General features: G+C 45.4%; 1 protein-coding gene across 1 annotated transcript in view; it reads left to right on the top strand.

Moving 5' to 3' along the window:
• The window catches only part of LOC146834563 (interferon-induced protein 44-like), a 509,270-nt gene that overhangs the window by 229,478 nt on the left and 256,759 nt on the right, over positions 1-23,033 (top strand). Inside the window, exon 4 of the mRNA XM_085601971.1 lies at positions 14,603-14,798. Within this exon, the coding sequence (XP_085458097.1) occupies positions 14,603-14,798 (196 nt within the window). The remainder of the gene's footprint in view (positions 1-14,602; positions 14,799-23,033) is intronic.

The raw sequence follows: 23,033 nt of genomic DNA, 5'->3' as shown, positions 1-23,033 counted from the left end.
CTCTGACACCGTGGAAGACGACTTCCTTATGGACACTTTCGCTTCCTCGGAAAGGCATGTAAAGACTCTGCCCATGCTGAAAGGAGTCCTCAAACCAGCCAAGGACATCTTCAAGGAACCCACCAGGGCACGGGTGATAAACCCCAGGATCGACAAAAAGTACAGATCAGCACCTGGGGACCCTACTTACATCAGAGGCCAATTACCTCTCGACTCCATTGTCGTTGCGAATGCTCGCAAGAGGGCACACTCGCAATCAACAGGTGACGCTCCTCCCCCGGACAAAGAGTCCAAGGTTTTAGAGACCTCTGGCAAGCGAGTTGCCGCACAGGCTGCCAACATATGGCGCATAGCCAACACTCAAGCGCTCCTCGCTCGCTACGATAGAGCGCACTATGATACAATGGAGCAACTACTCCAACATCTCCCTGACCAGTTCAAAGAAGGTGCAGAAATTCTTATCAGAGAGGGACAGCTACTCACAAATGCTTCCATCAAGTGTGCACTAGATGCCGCAGACACGGCGGCCAGGGCCATAAACACAAGCGTCATGCTGCGACGACATGCCTGGTTGCGAATCTCCGGGATCAAACCTGAGGTGCAAAATTATATACTGAACCAACCTGTCAACCCCGACTATTTATTCGGGCCGGAGGTTGACACGGCCCTTGAGAAAATAAAGAAGGACACGGACACTGCAAAGTCCATGGGGGCTCTCCAGACTCAGTCCTTTCGGAGCAGCTCCTTTCGTCGCCCCGGAAATAGGGGAGCAGGTAGAGGGCAGGGGTCACAGCAGACATACAGCAAAGGCAATACCCAAACCACCTACGATAAAAACACCCGGGGTGGATATCGTGGCTCCAGTACAAAGGGCAGAGGACGCGGCTACGGCAACACCAGGTCCTCCCCCAAGAACAAGCAGTGACGCCCTCTCCCTTCCTCCCGACCACATAACACCTGTCGGGGGAAGGCTACAAAGGTTCCTGTCCACGTGGAACTCCATCACCACGGACAGGTGGGTCAAAGATATTGTCAAATACGGTTACTGTCTAGAACTAACCTCCACTCCACCCACAATACCTCCAAAAAACTGTCCTATGTCCTCAGAGCACTTAACGCTCTTACAGCAGGAGGTGCACAGTATGCTTCTAAAAGGCGCAATAGAGGTCGTACCCGTCCAAGAGCAAGGTACGGGGGTGTACTCCCTGTACTTTTTAATACCGAAAAAGGACGGGTCACTCAGACCTATATTAGACCTGAGACCCCTAAACAGATACATTCTTTCCGAGCATTTTCACATGCTCACTCTACAGCAAGTCCTCCCGCTGCTCAAGCAGGGAGACTTTCTGGCCACACTGGACCTCAAGGATGCGTATTTCCACATACCCATTCACCCATCACACAAAAAATACCTCAGGTTCACTGTTCAAGGGCAGCACTACCAGTTCAGAGTCCTTCCCTTCGGCGTGACAACGGCACCAAGGGTGTTTACAAAGTGCCTAGCTACTGTGGCGGCACATCTACGGAGGCAGCACATACACGTCTACCCTTACCTGGACGACTGGCTCGTTCAAGCAAAGTCAGCCCAGCAATGTGCCAGCCACATGTCCCGCACCATTCACCTCCTTCACAGTCTGGGGTTCTCACTAAATTACCCAAAATCCCATCTACAGCCCGCACACGTACAACAGTACCTAGGTGCGACTATAGACACTCTGGCGGCCACAGCTCAGCCAAATTTGGTGAGAATCAACAGCATGCAAATGCTGATTTCAAAGTTCAAACCTCAACACTCCCTTCCGGCGCGAGTGTTCATGCAGTTGATAGGCATGATGGCCTCCTGCATCTTCATAGTCCCACACGCGAGACTACATATGCGCCCGCTTCAGGAGTGCTTGGCACGTCAGTGGAATCAGGCTCAAGGACAATTGAAAGACCTAGTGTTGGTGAGCGGTCGGGCATACAACTCTCTGCATTGGTGGAATCCACAAAACCTTTGCAAGAGTCGACCGTTCCAGGAGCCTGTTCCACAAATAGTACTGACAGCAGACGCGTCTCTCCAGGGATGGGGAGCTCATGTACTCCACTACACAGTGCAGGGACTATGGACGACACAACAGAAGAAAATGCACATCAACCTTCTGGAACTGATGGCAATCTTCCTAGCCATGAAGGCATTCAAAGTACATCTGTGCAACAAGGTCGTGTTGATCCGGACGGACAACATGACCGCAATGTACTACATACAGAAGCAGGGAGGGACGCACTCTCCACAGTTGTCTCATCTGGCTCAGAGCATGTGGAAGTGGGCCATTCAGAGGAACATGTTCCTCATGGCGGAACACCTCCCCGGCAAGGACAACCAAATGGCGGATCTGCTCAGCAGACACAGCCACCAGATGCACGAGTGGGAGTTACACCCATCAGTACTCCAGCCGTACTTCCAGCAGTGGGGTCATCCAGAGATAGACCTGTTCGCCACAAGTGAAAACGCAAAATGCCAAAGCTTTGCCGCCAGGTTCCCACATCCGCAGTCGCAGGGCAATGCGATATGGATGAACTGGTCCGGCAGATTTGCGTACGCTTTTCCCCCAACACCGTTGATACCGCTGGTGGCTCGCAAACTCAGACAACACTCCCTGACACTCGTCCTAGTTGCTCCTACGTGGGCACGCCAGCCATGGTACACCACCTTCCTCGAACTTTCCGTGGTGCCGCATCAAAGGCTGCGGATCAAACCCGCGCATTTGACGCAGAACCATGGAGAGATTCAGCACCCAGATCCGCAACAGCTGAACCTGGCGATCTGGCTCCTGAAGTCCTAGAGTTTGGCTACCTCAACCTGCCACCTGACTGTATGGACATCATCAAGGAGGCCAGAAGACCCACTACAAGAGCTTGCTATGCAGCCAAATGGAAAAGGTTTGTTATTTACTGCGGTAATAATGACATTAACCCGCTGGACGCATCCATCCAAAACATCATTTGTTACCTCCTACACCTATACCGATGCAATCTAGCGTACACCTCTATACGTGTCCATTTGACCGCAATATCAGCCTATCTACAAACCAGGCAGCACCTCTCTCTATTCAGAGTGCCCGCCATCAAAGCATTCTTGGAAGGACTCAAACGAGTTATTCCACCAAGCCACCCACCAGCTCCAATGTGGAACCTCAACCTGGTCCTCACACGCCTGATGGGTCCACCCTTTGAACCTCTCCACTCATGCGAGATTCAATTCCTCACCTGGAAAGTAGCCTTCCTGGTAGCGATCACTTCTTTAAGAAGAGTTAGTGAACTCCAGGCACTAACAGTTCAAGAGCCATTTATACAGGTTCATGCCAACAGGGTCGTACTACGTACCAACCCCAAATTCATGCCCAAGGTAATATCGCAGTTCCACATGAATCAAACTATTGAACTGCCCGTTTTCTTCCAAAACCCACAAACTGTCGCGGAAAGGGCACTCCACACACTAGATGTAAAAAGGGCCCTCATGTATTACATCGACAGGACCAAACCCTTTAGGAAGACAAAACAACTGTTCGTTGCCTTTGCCCCACACCACAAAGGTAACGCCATCTCCAAAGCAGGGATAGCCAGATGGATAGTTAAGTGTATCCAAATTTGTTATCAAAAGGCAAAACGCACATTAACTATCCCCCCACGAGCCAACTCAACACGTAAGTTAGGGGCCTCCATGGCTTTTCTAGGAAATATTCCCCTGCATGATATATGTAGAGCAGCCACCTGGTCCACTACACACACGTTTACCAAACACTATTGTGTAGATGTGCAATCAAAACAGCAGGCAGCTGTAGGACAGGCTGTTCTCAAAACTCTTTTTCAGACCGCTGCAGCTGGCACTGGTAGCCGCCGCTAATAGAGGGCACTGCTATACATTCTATGCACAGATATGAATTCAGCAGCCCACATGCCTCGAACTGAATATGCTACTTACCAGTATGCATCTGTTCTTGGCATGTAGGGCTGCTGACATTCATATCGCCCTCCCTCCTCCCCGGCGCCTGTAGCAGCTGCAGCTCTCAGAATTACTGTAAGCATGGTCATCACTTTCTGTATCTACTCCATCACTGCCACAATGGCGAAAAACAATCTGAGGATGGAGAGGATGCCCATGCGCACTGTAGTCCAGGGGAGGAGTCACCTATCCAAGGATACTTCGAAGACTCTTCCAGGACAACAACGTGCAAACATCCGGACCCAACACTAGGCGGCGATCTATGCACAGATATGAATGTCAGCAGCCCTACATGCCAAGAACAGATGCATACTGGTAAGTAGCATATTCAATATTGATTTAGCTAGTGATCGAAAACTGTTTAACACTAAAATAAACAGTTTCCTTTTTACTTCAAAAGCCTTTTCCACAATGCTTTCAATATGCTTCTTCTTTTTATAAAATAAAGCTCTATTTTTATATTTCTTTACATCTTTCAGCAAATTATGCACTACTCTCTTGTAAAATATTTTTTTGCGTAATTCCTTATACTGATTTTGTCTTCTTTTACCATACTTTATCTCCTTTGACTGAACATTTGCTTTTTTACTTTTCCTCTTATTTAGATTTTTTTTCTTACTTAAAAAATTATTTGAAGTTGCAGCATTCTCTACATTCTATTTGCTCCTACAAACATTTTTAATAAATTGTTTTGTGATCTTACCAGAAGATTTTTTCCTTTTAGCCACATTATCTTTTTCATTCAATACTAGTGGTTGATGTTTCTTCAAATAATCCTCCTGTCTCTGTTCTTTTCTTTTTCTTTTTTTTTCTGGCATACATTCTCGATTTTAACGTTGAAAAACAGTATCTGCAAAAAAGAGTCACAAATAAATGTATATTAATAACTTTCAAATTTACAATATTCCATTACTGTACAAACACATTTTATATAAAAACAGACTAAAAATCTATAGCCCTGAACCACAAGTGTGACGATGATTAAAACACTACATACATAATGCATACTACTTTGAAGCAGCTCATGCCCTAAAGCCTACCTCACTAAAAGACTTCATGCTAACTAACTGAATGATTACATTACTAAAAAGAGACACACTGGGTGAGTAACAGGGTGTTTGCTAGAAGTGTATGAATACTAACTGGGGAATTGAAGCTGCGAAAGACAACTGTGTAGCTCATTAGAGAACTGAATGCATACTGGATAGGCATTTAAAGCAGTCCATGTGCTAAGGCCCGGCTCACTGCATGAGTACTTGGGTACTGACTGAATGATTAGACTACAGCAAGGAGACTGCCTGGATGAATTTATAACTGGTAGACTTTTCGCACAGGGAATGAATTAGTACTTGGTACTAAAAAGGTCACTAAAAGACTGCAAAGGAAGTGACAAGATGTTTGCTGGACTATATGGATATTGACTAGGGAATTTAAAGTATTAAAGACAAATCTTTAGTTGGTTAAAAGACTGCATGCATAGTGCATAGGGGTTTAAAGCAGTCCATGGGCTAATTCCTGGCTCAGTGCATGAATATTTAGACAGTAACTGAATCATTAGAGTACTGGAAAGAGAGTGTCTTGGTGAATTTATGAATGTTTGGGTTTTGGCACAGTGAATGAATTACTACATGGTGCTGAATGGGTCACTAGAAGACTACAAAGAGAGTGATAGGGTGTTTCCTGGAAGTGTATGGAAACGGTCTAGAGAATTGAAGGTGTGAAAAACAACTGTGTAGGTGGTTAGAGAACTACATGCATACTGCATGGACATTTGAAGCAGTCTATTTGGTAATGAATGGTTCACAACATAAGTACTTAGAAACTGACTAAATCATCAGACTACTTCTAGGACAGTGCCTGGGTAATAATATTAAATTTTCAGTTCTGGGGCAGTAAAGACAATACTACATGGTACTGTACTTTAGTGTCAATGCCTGACTAATTTAATCAATGCATAAGCAAAGACTGGCTTCTAATGCTACTAAAACTTGACAACATGACAGGTTTTAAAACAGTTATCTGTCAGTAAATACACAATGTTACCAAATGCTTCTCTCACAATCCTTACCCAAATGCAAACAGACTCACAGTGTGATTTTAGACAATCAACACTATCCTAGGACTTTACCAAAACTCATTCACTACTGTGGAAGGGGTAAGGGGACTGCACACAATCTACATATTTAAGTACAGCACATCAGTGTCAAGGCATGACTCATTTAATCAACATATAAGCAAAGACTGGCTTCTAATGCTACTAAAACTTCACAACATGACAGATTTCAAAACAGTTTTCTGTCAGCAAAAGCACGATGTTACCAAACGCTTCTCTGACAGTGGTTCCCAAATGCACACAGACTCACAGTGTGATTCTAGACAAGCACCACTATCCCTAGGAGTTTACCAAAACTCATTCACTACACTGGAACTGGTAAAGGAACTGCACACAATCTACATATTTCACGACTACACTTTAGTGTCAATGCCTGACTTATTTAATCAACACATAAGCAAAGACTGGCTTCTAATGCTACTAAAACTTGACAACATGACAGGTTTTAAAACAGTTATCTGTCAGTAAATAAACGATGTTTCTTGGATACACTGGCCTTGCTGACATGGAACACTTCGTGAGCACACTATTACACTGCCTTGACATTAGGGACTTGGCCCTCACATGTGTTACACAAATGTGTTTACTATTACGTCCATGTGGTGACACAGCTATCTGTGAAATCCAAACAATGGCATGCTGATTACAATCTCAGCCCAAGGCAAGGATACCTATCCTATATATAACCTTTTGTTTCCTAACATAATCAGTGGAGACACTTCTGAAGACTTCAAGGGGTCCCTGTATGCCGATGTTTTCACCTAGCAGCTGACTGACATCTCCCTGGGGGATGTCCAGTACTTGACCAAGACTGGGCCTTACACTCTTACCCGTCAGGTAATGGGGTTAGATCATACAGAAGGGGGCTTCTTGGCGGAACATACATCTGTATCCTAAACACATAGGTTAGGGTTTTGTCTTGTAGGAGTACGCTACATAGTTGTACTTTTGTATATGTATGCATATACAAGTTGTCAACAAAACGGTCAAGTTATTCGTTTTGATCACTGTTCTGACATTCAGTATAGCTGGTGTCTGCTTCGGTCTATTATTCATCACAGCCCACATTTTCTATGCAAGAATCACTACTGTTCAATTAATATTGAAAATGCCCCTCTGAGTAATCTTGTATATTCCTCTGTGTGAAAGAGTATAAACCGCTCAGCGGAAAATTTGAGGTCTGTGACCAGGGTTCCTGAGGGAATAGAGTTGCATTGTTCAGTGATTGCCAGAACTGTTCACCCCCTGTTTAGGTTTGGGGGGGGATAACGGTGGCACTGTGATCTAGCTGGTCAAAGGGACAACATATCATGTAACAGTCTGGCAACATCAAGATGATGACTTCTCTTTGTATAGTAGGTGTCCAACATATTGGTTTACAAAATATCTGTACTTTCAGGGTCATTTTCTGCTAAATATTCAATTTCTTGAACAGATTTCAGTACCCGATTTCGCATTCCTGCAAGACCTAGACTCACCCAAATATTTCTTCTACTTTTGGAATATATACTTGCAGATGATAACCGATCTGAACATTCATATGCTTCAATTTCACGATGCGATAACATTTTCAAACTGAAACTGTATAATTTCTTACTTAGACTCTTCTCGTGAGAAATCTCTTCCCACATTTCTTTCAATTCAGTCTTTTCTGATTTAGTAATGTAAGACGTTACATATCGAGCAACAGCAATAGAATTGTCCGCAACATACTGAATATCCATGTTAGCGTTTCACATGGATAAAATAACTGGGTTGTAGTCATTTATGTATTTTGATTCTTCGCTTCTTCTTAAGTTGTAGGTGTTTTTCGGAGACTTTCTTGTGATGGTATGTCGTACAGCTGACATGAAACTGTTCACTCTTCCTTTGGCTAATACAGGACGTGGAAATCCAAAATGACATTTGGTATAGAACTTATCCTTTGACTTGTACTTTCGTCGACAGTATTTTCCACACCTATGGCTTTGAAATCGTAAGACTTGTTCTTTTAAGTTTTTGTCTTCTCTGCTATTTAGTACAGCACATGTAGCATAATCTTCAATGGAAGACAAAACACTTTCATCTGAATCTGTTCCAAATTTGGGGGCATCCTTGACCCATAACAACATATGTATGTGAGGAGCACCTCTTGCTTGATACTCCTTTCTCCAAAAGAAATCCACAACTTCTCCAAGAGGAAGATTCTTTTTATTGCAGATGAAAGACATCATAGCTTCAAATCTATGATTGAAATATCTGCATACATTGACAGGATCCAAAGAGCACAATTTTCCAAGTGTCTTGTATTCAATATTATTTATATTGGAATTTGCCTCTCTAAGAAATTCAAGTAAATCATCCCAAGCATACTCAGCACAGCTTAGTGTAACAAACCAGGTAGGAGTTCCCAAGTTCCGTAGCATGCATTTCAGTTCTCCATGTCGACGGTACCAATATTCATTAGTCCCACGCTGACATGCCATCAGATTAATCAACTGAGATTCTAAGTGATCATCTCTCTGATTCACTTTATCCATAAAATCCTTTGCAGTTACATTTTGCAGATGCATTCCAGTTTTTAAAATGTGATTTACTGCATATGAAAGTCCAGACAAGTCACTTTCAAACAGAAGATGAAACATATAAGGGATACATTGCCGAAATCTTGGATCTTCTGCATATAATCTTGTTGTCCGAAATTCAGATGCAGGAATCTGCACAGGACGTTCATCATATCGTCCACCTTTTCCTGTTGGAAACAACTGCGGGAAACAACGAGCTTCCAAACTCTCTTCCCATACACTCATAGGACTTCCTGTTGCTTTTTTCATTTGAAACAACTCAATTGTATTCCCCATCACCTCTTTGGAATGAAGTAGATGTACACTGTAATGTTCATAGATCTCTTCACATCTGGACATGTCCACTTTTTCAATTTGTCCACTTAATGTTTCACTATCTTCTGCTAAATCTATTTCTTCTTCTCTACCAAACACATTTCTATAGTACTCATTATTTTTTATCAGATACAATGATGCCTTTTGCACTTTTCTAACATCCACTAACTCTTGCCAGATTTTCTTATTCGTAGTAGGAACACCATTAACAAGAATGACTAGTGGCTCATTTTCTGCATGATCTACACCAATAGTTTCAACATTTTTCCTTAAATCTAATGGTAAATACACAACTCTTCCTTTCAATCCTATTTGCAACTCTGATGGAGGTAATTTACTTGTTTTGGGCTCCATACGAACAATAGCCTGAAATGGGTGAACACATTGTATCAGAATAGACTCATACGTATTTAAATCTATCAGCTCTGGAGGAATAGCAACCAACTCTAGATTATTATGAACAGCTCTAGCAGGCATTTTATTCTCATCTAATTTATTATAACAATATTTGCAAATACGCTGCTCACATCCCAAATCAAAACAATCCTCTACCAACAAATAAGTTGCAAAGTCCATCCACTTATCATTATCTTCTATTTCACTTTTTAAATACAGATTGACACCCCTAGTATGATTTTTATAGTGACTTCGCCGACAACAAATACAAGAAACATTTGGTCTTTCACCTGAAATTACCTTAAACTTTGTCATTTCATCCTCAAATTTTTCTGTAATTACAGGTTCTACATTGTCTTCAACGTTTTGTTCTACTAATGTGTCAGTTTCTTCACTCTCTTGCTGAGGCCCAAAGTAACAAAACTCAATATCCTCACAGACCTGCTTCACATTTGAAACTGACCCACGCAAAAGAGCACTGTTCAACTCACTTAACTTTAGTGCTGGACTTTTTGCATAATACAACCTTCTCACTAACTTCCGCATTTGAGTATGATGTACTGCCAGCATTCTGAAATGGTGAAAAACACTTTCACAAACTTTCCTAGAAAGACAAGCCAGAGAATGACCTTGCATACCAGTATGTTTTCTCACTCTGCAAGGGTCTAGTCCTTGCAACAGCTTAATCTTTTGTTTTACACTTTTTTTAGTATAGACTCGTAAAAAACTACATAATTTTTCAATAGATTCCTGTCGTACACTACAAACACTACTGCAATCCCAAGTGTACACAGGGTTTTTAGCACGTCTCCCTAAAACTTCATCAGCTATCACTTCTTCGGCATTTCTTTCAACCATTTTCTCTTTCTCCATTGGACAACCATCACTAACCTCATTACCTCTACCACTGGTGTCAACTGCATACAATAATTTTTCACTTAGTGAATAACTCTCTTCATTAAAAAAAGGCTCTGAACTAGAACTGTGTTTCCATTCTCCCCCAAAAAATCACAATTTTTTTTTTTATTAATAACTCTTTTCCTCGTACTTTTGGCATTCATTACATATATTGATTTATCTAGTGATCGAAATCTGTTTAACACTAAAATAAACAGTTTCCTTTTTACTTCAAAAGCCTTTTCCACAATTCTTTCAATATGCTTCTTCTTTTTATAAAATAAAGCTCTATTTTTATATTTCTTTACATCTTTCAGCAAATTATGCACTACTCTCTTGTAAAATATTTTTTTGCGTAATTCCTTATACTGATTTTGTCTTCTTTTACCATACTTTATCTCCTTTGACTGAACATTTGCTTTTTTACTTTTCCTCTTATTTTGATTTTTTTTCTTACTTAAAAAATTATTTGAAGTTGCAGCATTCTCTACATTCTGTTTGCTCCTACAAACATTTTTTATAAATTGCTTTGTGATCTTACCAGAAGATTTTTTCCTTTTAGCCACATTATCTTTTTCATTCAATACTATTGGATGATGTTTCTTCAAATAATCCTCCTGTCTCTGTTCTTTTCTTTTTCTTTTTTTTTCTGGCTTACTTTCTCGATTTTAACGTTGAAAAACAGTATCTGCAAAAAAGAGTCACAAATAAATGTATATTAATAACTTTCAAATTTACAATATTCCATTACTGTACAAACACATTTTATATAAAAACAGACTAAAAATCTATAGCCCTGAACCACAAGTGTGACGATGATTAAAACACTACATACATAATGCATACTACTTTGAAGCAGTTCATGCCCTAAAGCCTACCTCACTAAAAGACTTCATGCTAACTAACTGAATGATTACATTACTAAAAAGAGACACACTGGGTGAGTAACAGGGTGTTTGCTAGAAGTGTATGAATACTAACTGGGGAATTGAAGCTGCGAAAGACAACTGTGTAGCTCATTAGAGAACTGAATGCATACTGGATAGGCATTTAAAGCAGTCCATGTGCTAAGGCCCGGCTCACTGCATGAGTACTTGGGTACTGACTGAATGATTAGACTACAGCAAGGAGACTGCCTGGATGAATTTATAACTGGTAGACTTTTCGCACAGGGAATGAATTAGTACTTGGTACTAAAAAGGTCACTAAAAGACTGCAAAGGAAGTGACAAGATGTTTGCTGGACTATATGGATATTGACTAGGGAATTGAAAGTATTAAAGACAAATCTTTAGTTGGTTAAAAGACTGCATGCATAGTGCATAGGGGTTTGAAGCAGTCCATGTGCTAATTCCTGGCTCAGTGCATGAATATTTAGACAGTAACTGAATCATTAGAGTACTGGAAAGAGAGTGTCTTGGTGAATTTATAAATGTTTGGGTTTTGGCACAGTGAATGAATTACTACATGGTGCTGAATGGGTCACTAGAAGACTACAAAGAGAGTGATAGGGTGTTTCCTGGAAGTGTATGGAAACGGTCTAGAGAATTGAAGGTGTGAAAAACAACTGTGTAGGTGGTTAGAGAACTACATGCATACTGCATGGACATTTGAAGCAGTCTATTTGGTAATGAATGGTTCACAACATAAGTACTTAGAAACTGACTAAATCATCAGACTACTTCTAGGACAGTGCCTGGGTAATAATATTAAATTTTCAGTTCTGGGGCAGTAAAGACAATACTACATGGTACTGTACTTTAGTGTCAATGCCTGACTAATTTAATCAACGCATTAGCAAAGACTGGCTTCTAATGCTACTAAAACTTGACAACATGACAGGTTTTAAAACAGTTATCTGTCAGTAAATACACGATGTTACCAAATGCTTCTCTCACAATCCTTACCCAAATGCAAACAGACACACAGTGTGATTTTAGACAATCAACACTATCCTAGGACTTTACCAAAACTCATTCACTACTGTGGAAGGGGTAAGGGGACTGCACACAATCTACATATTTAAGTACAGCACATCAGTGTCAAGGCATGACTCATTTAATCAACATATAAGCAAAGACTGGCTTCTAATGCTACTAAAACTTCACAACATGACAGATTTCAAAACAGTTTTCTGTCAGCAAAAGCACGATGTTACCAAATGCTTCTCTGACAGTGGTTCCCAAATGCACACAGACTCACAGTGTGATTCTAGACAAGCACCACTATCCCTAGGAGTTTACCAAAACTCATTCACTACACTGGAACTGGTAAAGGAACCGCACACAATCTACATATTTCACGACTACACTTTAGTGTCAATGCCTGACTCATTTAATCAACACATAAGCAAAGACTGGCTTCTAATGCTACTAAAACTTGACAACATGACAGGTTTTAAAACAGTTATCTGTCAGTAAATAAACGATGTTTCTTGGATACACTGGCCTTGCTGACATGGAACACTTCGTGAGCACACTATTACACTGCCTTGACATTACGGACTTGGCCCTCACATGTGTTACACAAATGTGTTTACTATTACGTCCATGTGGTGACACAGCTATCTGTGAAATCCAAACAATGGCATGCTGATTACAATCTCAGCCCAAGGCAAGGATACCTATCCTATATATAACCTTTTGTTTCCTAACATAATCAGTGGAGACACTTCTGAAGACTTCAAGGGGTCCCTGCATGCCGATGTTTTCACCTAGCAGCTGACTGACATCTCCCTGGGGGATGTCCAGTACTTGACCAAGACTGGGCCTTACACTCTTACCCGTCAGGTAATGGGGTTAGATCATACAGAAGGGGGCTTCTTGGCGGAACATACATCTGTATCCTAAACACATAGGTTAGGGTTTTGTCTTGTAGGAGTACGCTACATAGTTGTACTTTAGTATATGTATGCATATACAAGTTGTCAACAAAACGGTCAAGTTATTCGTTTTGATCACTGTTCTGACATTCAGTATAGCTGGTGTCTGCTTCGGTCTATTATTCATCACAGCCCACATTTTCTATGCAAGAATCACTACTGTTCAATAAATATTGAAAATGCCCCTCTGAGTAATCTTGTATATTCCTCTGTGTGAAAGAGTATAAACCGCTCAGCGGAAAATTTGAGGTCTGTGACCAGGGTTCCTGAGGGAATAGAGTTGCATTGTTCAGTGAATGCCAGAACTGTTCACCCCCTGTTTAGGTCTGGGGGGGGATAACGGTGGCACTGTGATCTAGCTGGTCAAAGGGACAACATATCATGTAACAGTCTGGCAACATCCTAAGTTTTTGTTGGCCCCAAACTGGAAGTTCCTACTGATGAGTGAAAACAACACGACTGCAGGTCTAACAATGCTTAAGAAACTAAGTATTCTTCTACATATGAATGTGAGTGTCTTTGGGTTGAATGCATGTTTGTTGGTATGTGTGCTTTATCACTGTGCACCTAAGACCTATTATCAGATTCTGGGTGTTCTTGGCTGATTCAATCTACTGCTCCAACTGTCTAATCAGTTTCCAATCTATTTGAAAACATAGAATACATTCAGTTGGGCCTGTATGCCAAGTCCATAAATTCCTTTAGGCTTGCTAAACACAAGTTTTCCTTTAACTATGACCTCACTGCTCATGCACTCTGTTCTGAAGTAAACTCTTCACCTCTTCCTCATCAGCACAAGTGTTTGTCCTGAACTGTTTTTTTACCACGTATAATTGTTTGACGCTCTCAACTGTTGTCTGCTGTTGCGCCACGTTTTCACATTTCTCATAAAAAAGTGAGAAAAGGGTGTGTTTCTGTGTCATATCCAGTGGCGGCTCCTCGAGGGAGTGCGGTGGGGTCTGGGGGGGTAGGGGGGGGGGGGCAGGGTGGTGGGTAGTAAACTCCAGAATACGGCCGAATGGAGTTGAGTTAAGCAGATTTACCCGGGGACTAGAGATTATTCTGCATCGATCTTGAAATATGGATGTTTTTACAATGTGACGCAATAACCGTTGAAAATTTATGAATCTAACGTTGACATTACATCTTGCTGGAACGACATAAATAGCCTTGAGAAAGCTCTGGCCTTACTCGCCACATGGGCTGAAACACGTGTCAGCTATTCTCTCTTTCACAATGTTTATACGAAAAACCTATAATGAGTGAAATGGACTCAAATGAGTTATAAATAAAAAGAACTACCTTCACTCCAACTTGCTTGTACTGTGTTACATCCAAAAAAGAAATTAACCTATTGATGGGTATACATACATGTTTGAAAAGGAGGAACATATTCTCACAACCCTCTCTTCACTGTACGGATAATTATTAACTTGTCTTTTTTTCTCACAGGGAGAAAAGACGGTTGATTGAACTTGTCAGAAAATATACACCAAGCATCAATAATATTTCTCATAGTCGTGTCTTAATGATTGGTCCAGTTGGAGCAGGAAAATCCAGCTTTTTTAACTCTGTGAATTCCATTTTTCGAGGCCATGTGGCAACCCAAGCTGTTGCGGGATCTGATGCCACTAGCGTAACAACAAAAGTAAGTTTTTAATTCTTAAGCAAACATAGAGCAAATGTTTACACAATCAGGCCCTTTATGTGTTCAAATGTTGCAATGTCTCATTAGAGAAATCGTTAAGTTCTAGTTGCAGTTTAACAATGTAGTTATGACATCACAATCATTCAGCTACTTGTTGCTGTATACAGAAAATAATTTCAGAAACAAAAATTAAGATTTGACTAACTCTGTGTATTCTGAACTAAAGTAAGTTAGCGAAACATATAGGCGTCTTTGATAGTTTCCTAGGGTACTGGTATGTCGTGCCTTCGTCCTCCAATACTCACTGGATATCTTGGCGCCAACAACAGTATAAAACGCCTCTTGTGTAAGAATTAATTTGATGTGCCTCAACTGAGATGCACCAGCCGGCTGCTTCCGCTTATGTATCTGCTGGTTCCTCATACCACTGTATTTATCCTTGTCCATGTCTTTAGGCGTTCTTTTGCCCCCTTCAAACAGGACCAACGTAAGGTGACAAAAAGGTGTTAACTCAATCTTCTCAAGGCTGTTACTTCACTTCCTGGCTTTGACCTCGACTTTACCTAAGCCTACCAGCATTTTTCTTGTTTTTGCTACCTGGGTACCAAGCAACCCTACTAGGCTGCGCCCTTTGTTACCCGGGGTCTTTCGGTTTTTGCAGAGCTAGATTTCTTCCATAACTCTACAGTTCGAGGCATGTGGGCTGCTGAATTCATATCTGTGCATAGATCGCCGCCTAGTGTTGGGTCCGGATGTTTGCACGTTGTTGTCCTGGAAGAGTCTTCGAAGTATCCTGAGATAGGTGACTCCTCCCCTGGACCACAGTGCGCATGGGCATCCTCTCCATCCTCAGATTGTTTTTTTCCGCCATTGGGTTCGGATGTGCTTATCTTGACTCAAGTTAGGAAAAACGTTTTTCAGGCCAAAAGGCCTTTAGTTCGCGTCGGTACTGTTCCCGATCGGTATCGACAGTTACTTGTTAGTTTACTGACTTCAACAACTTTTTCGCATCGTATCCGACCATCGACCCTACATCGACGATGGAATCGAGGACACCATTCAAGCGGTGTCCTGTTTGCAATGCGAAATATCCCCATGTCGACGTCCACCCGGTGTGCAACAAATGCCTTTCACCGGATCACGACGAATCCACATGTATGGCCTGTGCCCGATTCCGATCCAAGAAGACTCTCCGGAATCGACGAGTGGCGAGACTTGAAGCGCAGCAAGCGGCACCGGCCCCGACCAACATCTTCAGCGCCGAGGACGAAGATGTGGAAGGCGTGGAGAACCTACCCTCCAGCCCTGCTTCCGAACACGATTCTGGATCGGAAGATGTCGAAGAACAACTCTTTCACAGAGAAGAAGCCGAGGTAGATTGCTTTCCCAGTCCTGAGGTGAAAAGCCGGGAGCTGGAGGTACGAGGACCTTGCTAAGATTGTTTTAAATCGCACTGTTTTTAATCTTTGTAACATTGCGTGGTGTCACTTACTTTCTCTCTGTGTTTCTAAGCCCCACCACCTGACATCTTCTACAGCGCACAGACGATCCTGTCTCTGCTCGCGCCTGGCATTTCTCGAGCGGCCGCCATCAGCACAGGCGTGCGCGCTGACCACGCCCCCTACAGGCCACGCCCCCTACAGGCCACGCCCCCCTCTTACCCTTCCTATTTAAGCGCTGATTTACGAGCGCTGGGTAGATTGCTTTCCCAGTCCTGAGGCGAAAAGGCGGGAGCTGGAGGTACGAGGACCTTGCTAAGATTGTTTCAAATCGCACTGTTTTTAATCTTTGTAACATTGTGTGGTGTCACTTACTTTCTCTCTGTGTTTCTAAGCCCCACCACCTGACATCTTCTACAGCGCACAGACGATCCTGTCTCCGCTCGCGCTTGGCATTTCTCGAGCGGCCACCATCAGCACAGGTGTGCGCGCTGACCACGCCCCCTACAGGCCACGCCCCCTACTGTTATACAAATGTGCATGCACAGGAAGCGCAGCGGGAGCGCCGTTTGCGCGCCGAAGGCGCGCCTAAGGCAAGCCCGTCTGCGCCCGTCTGGGACAGTCCGGGGCTAGGGGCGCGCCACTCTGCCCCGCTCACCACCTATACCCCGGACCAGCTACACAAGCTCCAGGGACCCTGGCCCATCGCTACCTCTACCTGTTCCCGCATCCTCTCTCTTGGTCTCTCTCCCGCCGCTCCCTCTCACATCCCCCTTCCCACAGTTGACCCCTCTCTCTCGACCAGTAGCAACACTCTTCCCACTACCCCTAAATCCCTCGTGGTGTGCTATCTCAACACTCGGTCAGCAGTCGCCCATGCACATGAACTCTCAGTCATGCTGGATCTTCAAGCCCCTGATCTTCTTTTCCTAACGGAGACCTGGTTCAGCGACGACTCCCTCCCCGCCCTATTAGCCACCTTACCGGCCTCCTACTACGCCCTTCGGGCTGATCGCCCTCCCGGCAGAGCTGGAGGCGGCGTGGCGGTCATCGCACGCACCGATCTCCCCTTTCAAACTCTGTCCCTGCCTGATATCGCGACCACCGAATACTTGGTTATTCGCACTACCTCCATTACTCCCCCTCTGACCTGTTTTCTCACTTACTGTCCTCCTCAATCCCCTTTACAGTTCCTCCATGACTTCCTGGAAGTCCTGGCTACCATTACAGTCAATAACTCTTCTATCCTACTCCTTGGCGACTTCAACTTCTGGCCTTCCGACCCAGCTGAATGTTCGTCCTCTAAGGAATTCTCTGAAACCCTCCAATCCCTCAACTTCACTCCCCACGTCCACTCCCCCACCCACACCAAGGGTCATATTCTTAACCAGATCTGGTCCCTCAACTGTCCCGTGGAATTCCTCTCCATTTCGCCTTGCACTTGGTCCGACCACCACCTTATCTCTTTTTCCCTACCCATTCACACCCCAGCTCATCCCCCTCGCCCCAAAAACATCTGGGTTCGAGCATGGGGTCGTGTCAACCCGGAAGATCTTTCTTCCCTTCTTATTACTTCCCTCCCTTCCCTGCAGGGCCTCTCTACTCTCTCCCAGGTTGAGGCCATAGATCAGTGGCTCTCCGTTGGCAGTGACTCAGTTGCCCCGCTCAAACGCATTACTTCCAAGCGCGACAAGGATGCCAACCGGTGGTTCAACACAGACCTTAAGGCCACCAAACTTACTGTACGCCGCGCGGAGCGGGCTTGGAGGAGAAGTCATTGCCCCACTTTAAGACTGGAGTATACCAACATCCTTACCCAGTATAAAAAAGACATCTTGGTGGCCAAAACCGCCTACTTCTCCTCCAAAATCCTCGCTGCAGAAAACCAGCCTAAGGAGATTTTCACGATTATCCATAACCTGGCGCTCTCTGATAGAACAACTTTGAAGCCCGCCCCCTCCGAGGAACTCTGCCACTCCCTCAACAACTATTTCATCCATAAAATTTCTACTATTAAAGCTAACATCCCGCCCCCTTCTTCCTCCTTTGCTGATCCCCAATGCCCCCCTCCCAAGGGACAACTCACTGCCCTCCCCCCTATATCTAAGGAAGCCCTGTCTTCCTTGGTACCCTTGGTTAAATCTGGCTCTCCACTCGACCCCTGTCCTGCTCACATTCTCCGTCACATCTTTGTTGCCTGCCCGGATCCTCCCCTTCACCTCCTCAACAGTTCTCTGGCTAAAGGTGTAGTTCCTTCCCCCTTGAAGTCTGCGATTATTGTTCCGATTCTAAAAAAAACGGGGGCTGACCCCTCTGTCCCTGCCAATTTCCGCCCCATCTCCCTCTTACCTTTTCTGGCAAAGGTGCTCGAGCGCCATGTCACTGGCGCTTTGAGCTCCTTTGTAGAGACTCATGGAGCTCTTGCTCCCCGCCAGGCTGGCTTCCGCCCCGCACATTCCACGGAGTCCGTTGTTATTTCGGTCTTGGACAACCTCAGGGAGGGGATGGATACTAACCGGCGCCAGGCCCTTGTGCTCCTCGACCTCTCGGCCGCCTTTGACACGGTGGATCATACCATCTTGCTTTCCCGTGTCAGGGCGGCCGGGATCGGAGGGACCGCCTTGGTCTGGCTCTCATCCTTCCTGAGCGACCGCACCCAGGCCGTTCGTCTGGGTGATTTTAAAGCGGACATCCGAAAAGTTCAGTGCGGGGTTCCCCAAGGCTCCTCCCTTTCCCCCCTCCTGTTTAATCTCTATATTGCCCCTCTTATCTTTTCTCTCCAACAAATGGAGGTCTCCGTATTTAATTATGCGGATGACCTCCAGCTGGTCTTTAACCTTTCCTCTTCCCCCTCTTCTATCCTTAATTTTCAATCTGTCATGCTTCACATCTGGGACTGGATGAGCCACAATCACCTTAAACTCAACCCTGACAAGACCGAGCTGGTGTTGACGGGTGGTTCATCCAGCCCCTGGTCCCCTCTCTTCTGGCCCCCTTCTCTTGGCCCCTCTCCGGAACCCTCTACCTCTGTTAAAACCCTCGGTATAAAACTGAACTCTCAACTCACCCTCCACTCCCAGGTTAGCTCTGTGGTATCTTCCTCTTTCCTTTCACTGCGCATTATACGCAGGGTGTCCCGTTTCTTCACCTTCTCAGCTCTCAAACTCATCATTTTAGCCATGGTGGTCTCCCGCCTAGACTACGGCAACACCCTATATGCAGGTATCCCTGCATATAGTTTACGGCGTTTGCAGCAGATACAAAACCAGGCAGCCCGCCTGGTCTTCAACCTTCCCAAATTTCACCGTTCCTCCCCCTTCTTGAAATCCCTGCACTGGCTTCCTGTGCAGGCCCGTATCCAATTCAAGCTCGCCGCCATCACCTTTTTGGCCCGACTGGACTTGGCTCCAGCATTCATCTCCTCAGAGATCACCCCCTATGTACCCACTAGGGAACTCCGCTCCTCGTCCCAGTCCCTCCTCACTATCCCACGCTATCGGACAAAGAAGTGGGGTGGTTCGAAATTTGCTACCCTTGCCCCAATCCTCTGGAACTCCTTTCCCCTAGCTCTGCGATCCATTTCCCTGTACCCGCAATTTCGCAAACATCTCAAAGCCCATCTGTTCACAAAATTTTTTGATTAAATCCCCAGCAGTCTCCCCCGTCTCTTGGCCCTGGATCTGGTTAGCAGTAGCGCCAAGAAACCGCAGGTGTACGAGCGCTTTACAAGTATTTTAAAACTCAAAACTCAAACACCGAGGTAGGAGATTACGATGAGGCCTTAGGGGCCGAAGAAAGTAGCTCCGGTGACGAGCAAGGCCTACCCGTACAGACGGAGGATATCCCAGTGCGTCAGTCAATGGCTCCGGTCGAGGGATCGCCTTCGGGCCTTACCCAAGACCTATCCCGCAGTTCTTCGGCCCCACCATCTGGCCCGGCCTCGGACATTCAGCGACAGCCATTAGTGCCCAAAATGACTGGTTTCCCTTCCTCGAGAACGAAACCGAAAGTCGTATCGGTTCCACAGAAACCGAAACTGAAAGTGACACTGGTCGGATCGAAGCCCTCTACACCTTCGACGCCAGCCAAACCCGTCGGCACCGACCGCACCAAACGGGACTTCGGTGCCGAACTCGCAGCAGCCGACATCGGCACCGACACACGGAAAAAGGCCATCGGTACCGCCAAGCCGCCTCGGCCCCCGGCACCGAAACACTCGGCTCCGGCCACAAAGGTCAAAATGGTCGCTGCGTCGCACGTCGCTCCGAAAGCAGCACCGAAGGCCCAATCATCGACGTCCTCGACAGCTACTACCTCTCCTCGACTCGATGACCCCGTGGCCCCGAAGAACTCCACACCTGCCTCTGCAGAACCGCCCGGCGCCAAAGAACCGTCGGCGTTCCAGGTTCGACAAGTTGCAGCGTCCTTGCAACGCATCAAAGAAAAGGCAACCCTCCAGGACACGTCGGGCTCCGAGCCGAAAAAAGCTCAAAAAGCTTCTCCACCAATACCCAACATCACTTTTGGACTGCCACCATCCACGGCACCCAAATTGTTTGAAATTAGGACACGTGTCACCCAAACTAGGATCACACCTGCTGAATGTTCTCCTACGGAGACGTCACCGTCCCACATCATCGATGCCGACACCGGCAGACTTATGCTCCAGAAGCGGAGAATATCTTCCGAGCAGCCTTTGGACTCCTACCGGATCCCGTTAAAGAAAAAGCTGCCAGCGGATTCGGAACCAGTTCTTTACGAACGTCTCCATACCTCTTACCTAGATCCACAGCCCTTCTCTCCGACACCCTCCGAAACCGATGCTTTGGAGGACTACATGGGTGACGATGCCCCCTACCCCAGAGAGATGGACCCTGAAGGCCAACAGGACCCTGACCAGGCTTGGGATGACCCTGTAGACCCGGGTGCGCCTATGGATACACAGGACACGCAGCTAAATGGAGCGAGAACGTCTCCCACAGAGGACACTGCCGCTTTCAACGCCCTCATTGAACGTGCTGCAGCCAATCATGGTGTGCAACTCCACTCTGACACAATCGAGGACGATTTTCTAATGGATACTTTCGCATCCTCAGAAAGGAATATCAAAACTCTACCCATGCTGAAAGGTGTCCTTAAACCAGCAAAGGACATTTTCAAAGAACCCACTAGGGCAAGAGTAATAAACCCCAGGATCGACAAAAAATATAGGTCGGCGCCTGTGGACCCTACGTACATTAGAGGCCAGTTGCCTCTAGATTCCATTGTAGTCGCTAATGCTCGCAAAAGGGCGCACTCACAGACTACTGGTGAAGCTCCTCCCCCGGACAAGGAGTCCAAGGTGCTAGAGACCTCTGGCAAATGGGTTGCAGCACAGGCAGCTAATATATGGCGTATTGCCAATACCCAGGCGCTCCTAGCTCGCTACGATCGCGCCCACTACGACACATTAGAAACCCTACTCCAACATCTCCCTGACCAATACAAGGAGGGAGCAGAGATCCTCATCAGGGAGGGACAACTCCTCACGAACGTATCCATTAAGTGTGCACTGGATGCCGCAGATACAGCTGCTAGAGCAATAAATACCAGCGTCATGTTACGACGACACGCCTGGCTACGAATCTCCGGATTCAAACCTGAGGTTCAAAATAACATCCTCAATCAGCTGGTCAACCCCGACTACTTGTTCGGACCAGAGGTTGACACCACCCTAGAAAAAATTAAAAAGGACACAGACACTGCAAAGTCCATGGGGGCTCTCCAAACACAGTCCTTTCGGAGTGGCTCCTTTCGTCGCCCCGGAAATAGAGGAGCAGGTAGAGGACAGGGGTCACAACAAACCTTCAACAAGGGCAACACACAAAGTACTTATGATAAAAACACCCGGGGTGGATATCGTGGCTCCAGCACAAAGGGTAGAGGACGCGGATACGGCAATACCAGGTCCTCCCCCAAGAACAAACAGTGACGCCCTCTCCCTTCCTCCCGACCACACAACACCTGTCGGGGGAAGGCTACAAAGGTTCCTGTCCACGTGGAACTCCATCACCACGGACAGGTGGGTCAAAGATATAATCAAACACGGTTACTGCCTAGAATTAACCTCCACTCCACCCACCATACCACCAAAACACCGTCCTATGTCCTCAGAGCACTTAGCGTTATTACAGCAGGAAGTGCTAAGTATGCTGGAAAAAGGCGCAATAGAGGTCGTGCCCGTCTGCGAGCAAGGTACGGGGGTGTACTCCCTGTACTTCTTAATCCCAAAAAAGGACGGGTCACTCAGACCTATACTAGACCTGAGACCCCTCAACCGCTACATTCTCTCCGAGCATTTCCACATGCTCACCCTACAACAAGTCCTCCCGCTGCTCAAACAGGGAGACTTCCTGGCCACGCTGGACCTCAAAGATGCGTATTTCCACATACCCATTCACCCCTCACACAGAAAATATCTCAGGTTCACTATTCAGGGGCAGCACTACCAATTCAAAGTCCTTCCCTTCGGCGTGACAACAGCACCCAGAGTTTTCACAAAGTGCCTAGCTACTGTGGCCGCACATCTACGGAGGCAGCACATACACGTCTACCCTTACCTGGACGACTGGCTTGTTCAGGCAAAGTCAGCCCAGCAATGTGCCAGCCACATGTCCCGCACCATTCACCTTCTTCACAGTCTGGGGTTCTCACTAAATTACCCGAAATCACATCTCCAACCCGCACACGTACAACAGTACCTAGGTGCGACCATAGACACTCTGGCAGCCACAGCTCAGCCAAATTTTGTGAGAAT

The sequence above is a fragment of the Triturus cristatus genome, chromosome 4_2 (genome assembly GCF_964204655.1).
Source record: "Triturus cristatus chromosome 4_2, aTriCri1.1, whole genome shotgun sequence".
Taxonomy (NCBI): Eukaryota; Metazoa; Chordata; class Amphibia; order Caudata; family Salamandridae; genus Triturus; species Triturus cristatus.
Note: the sequence above shows the minus strand (reverse complement) of the source record. Positions and strands in the feature narration are given on the sequence as shown.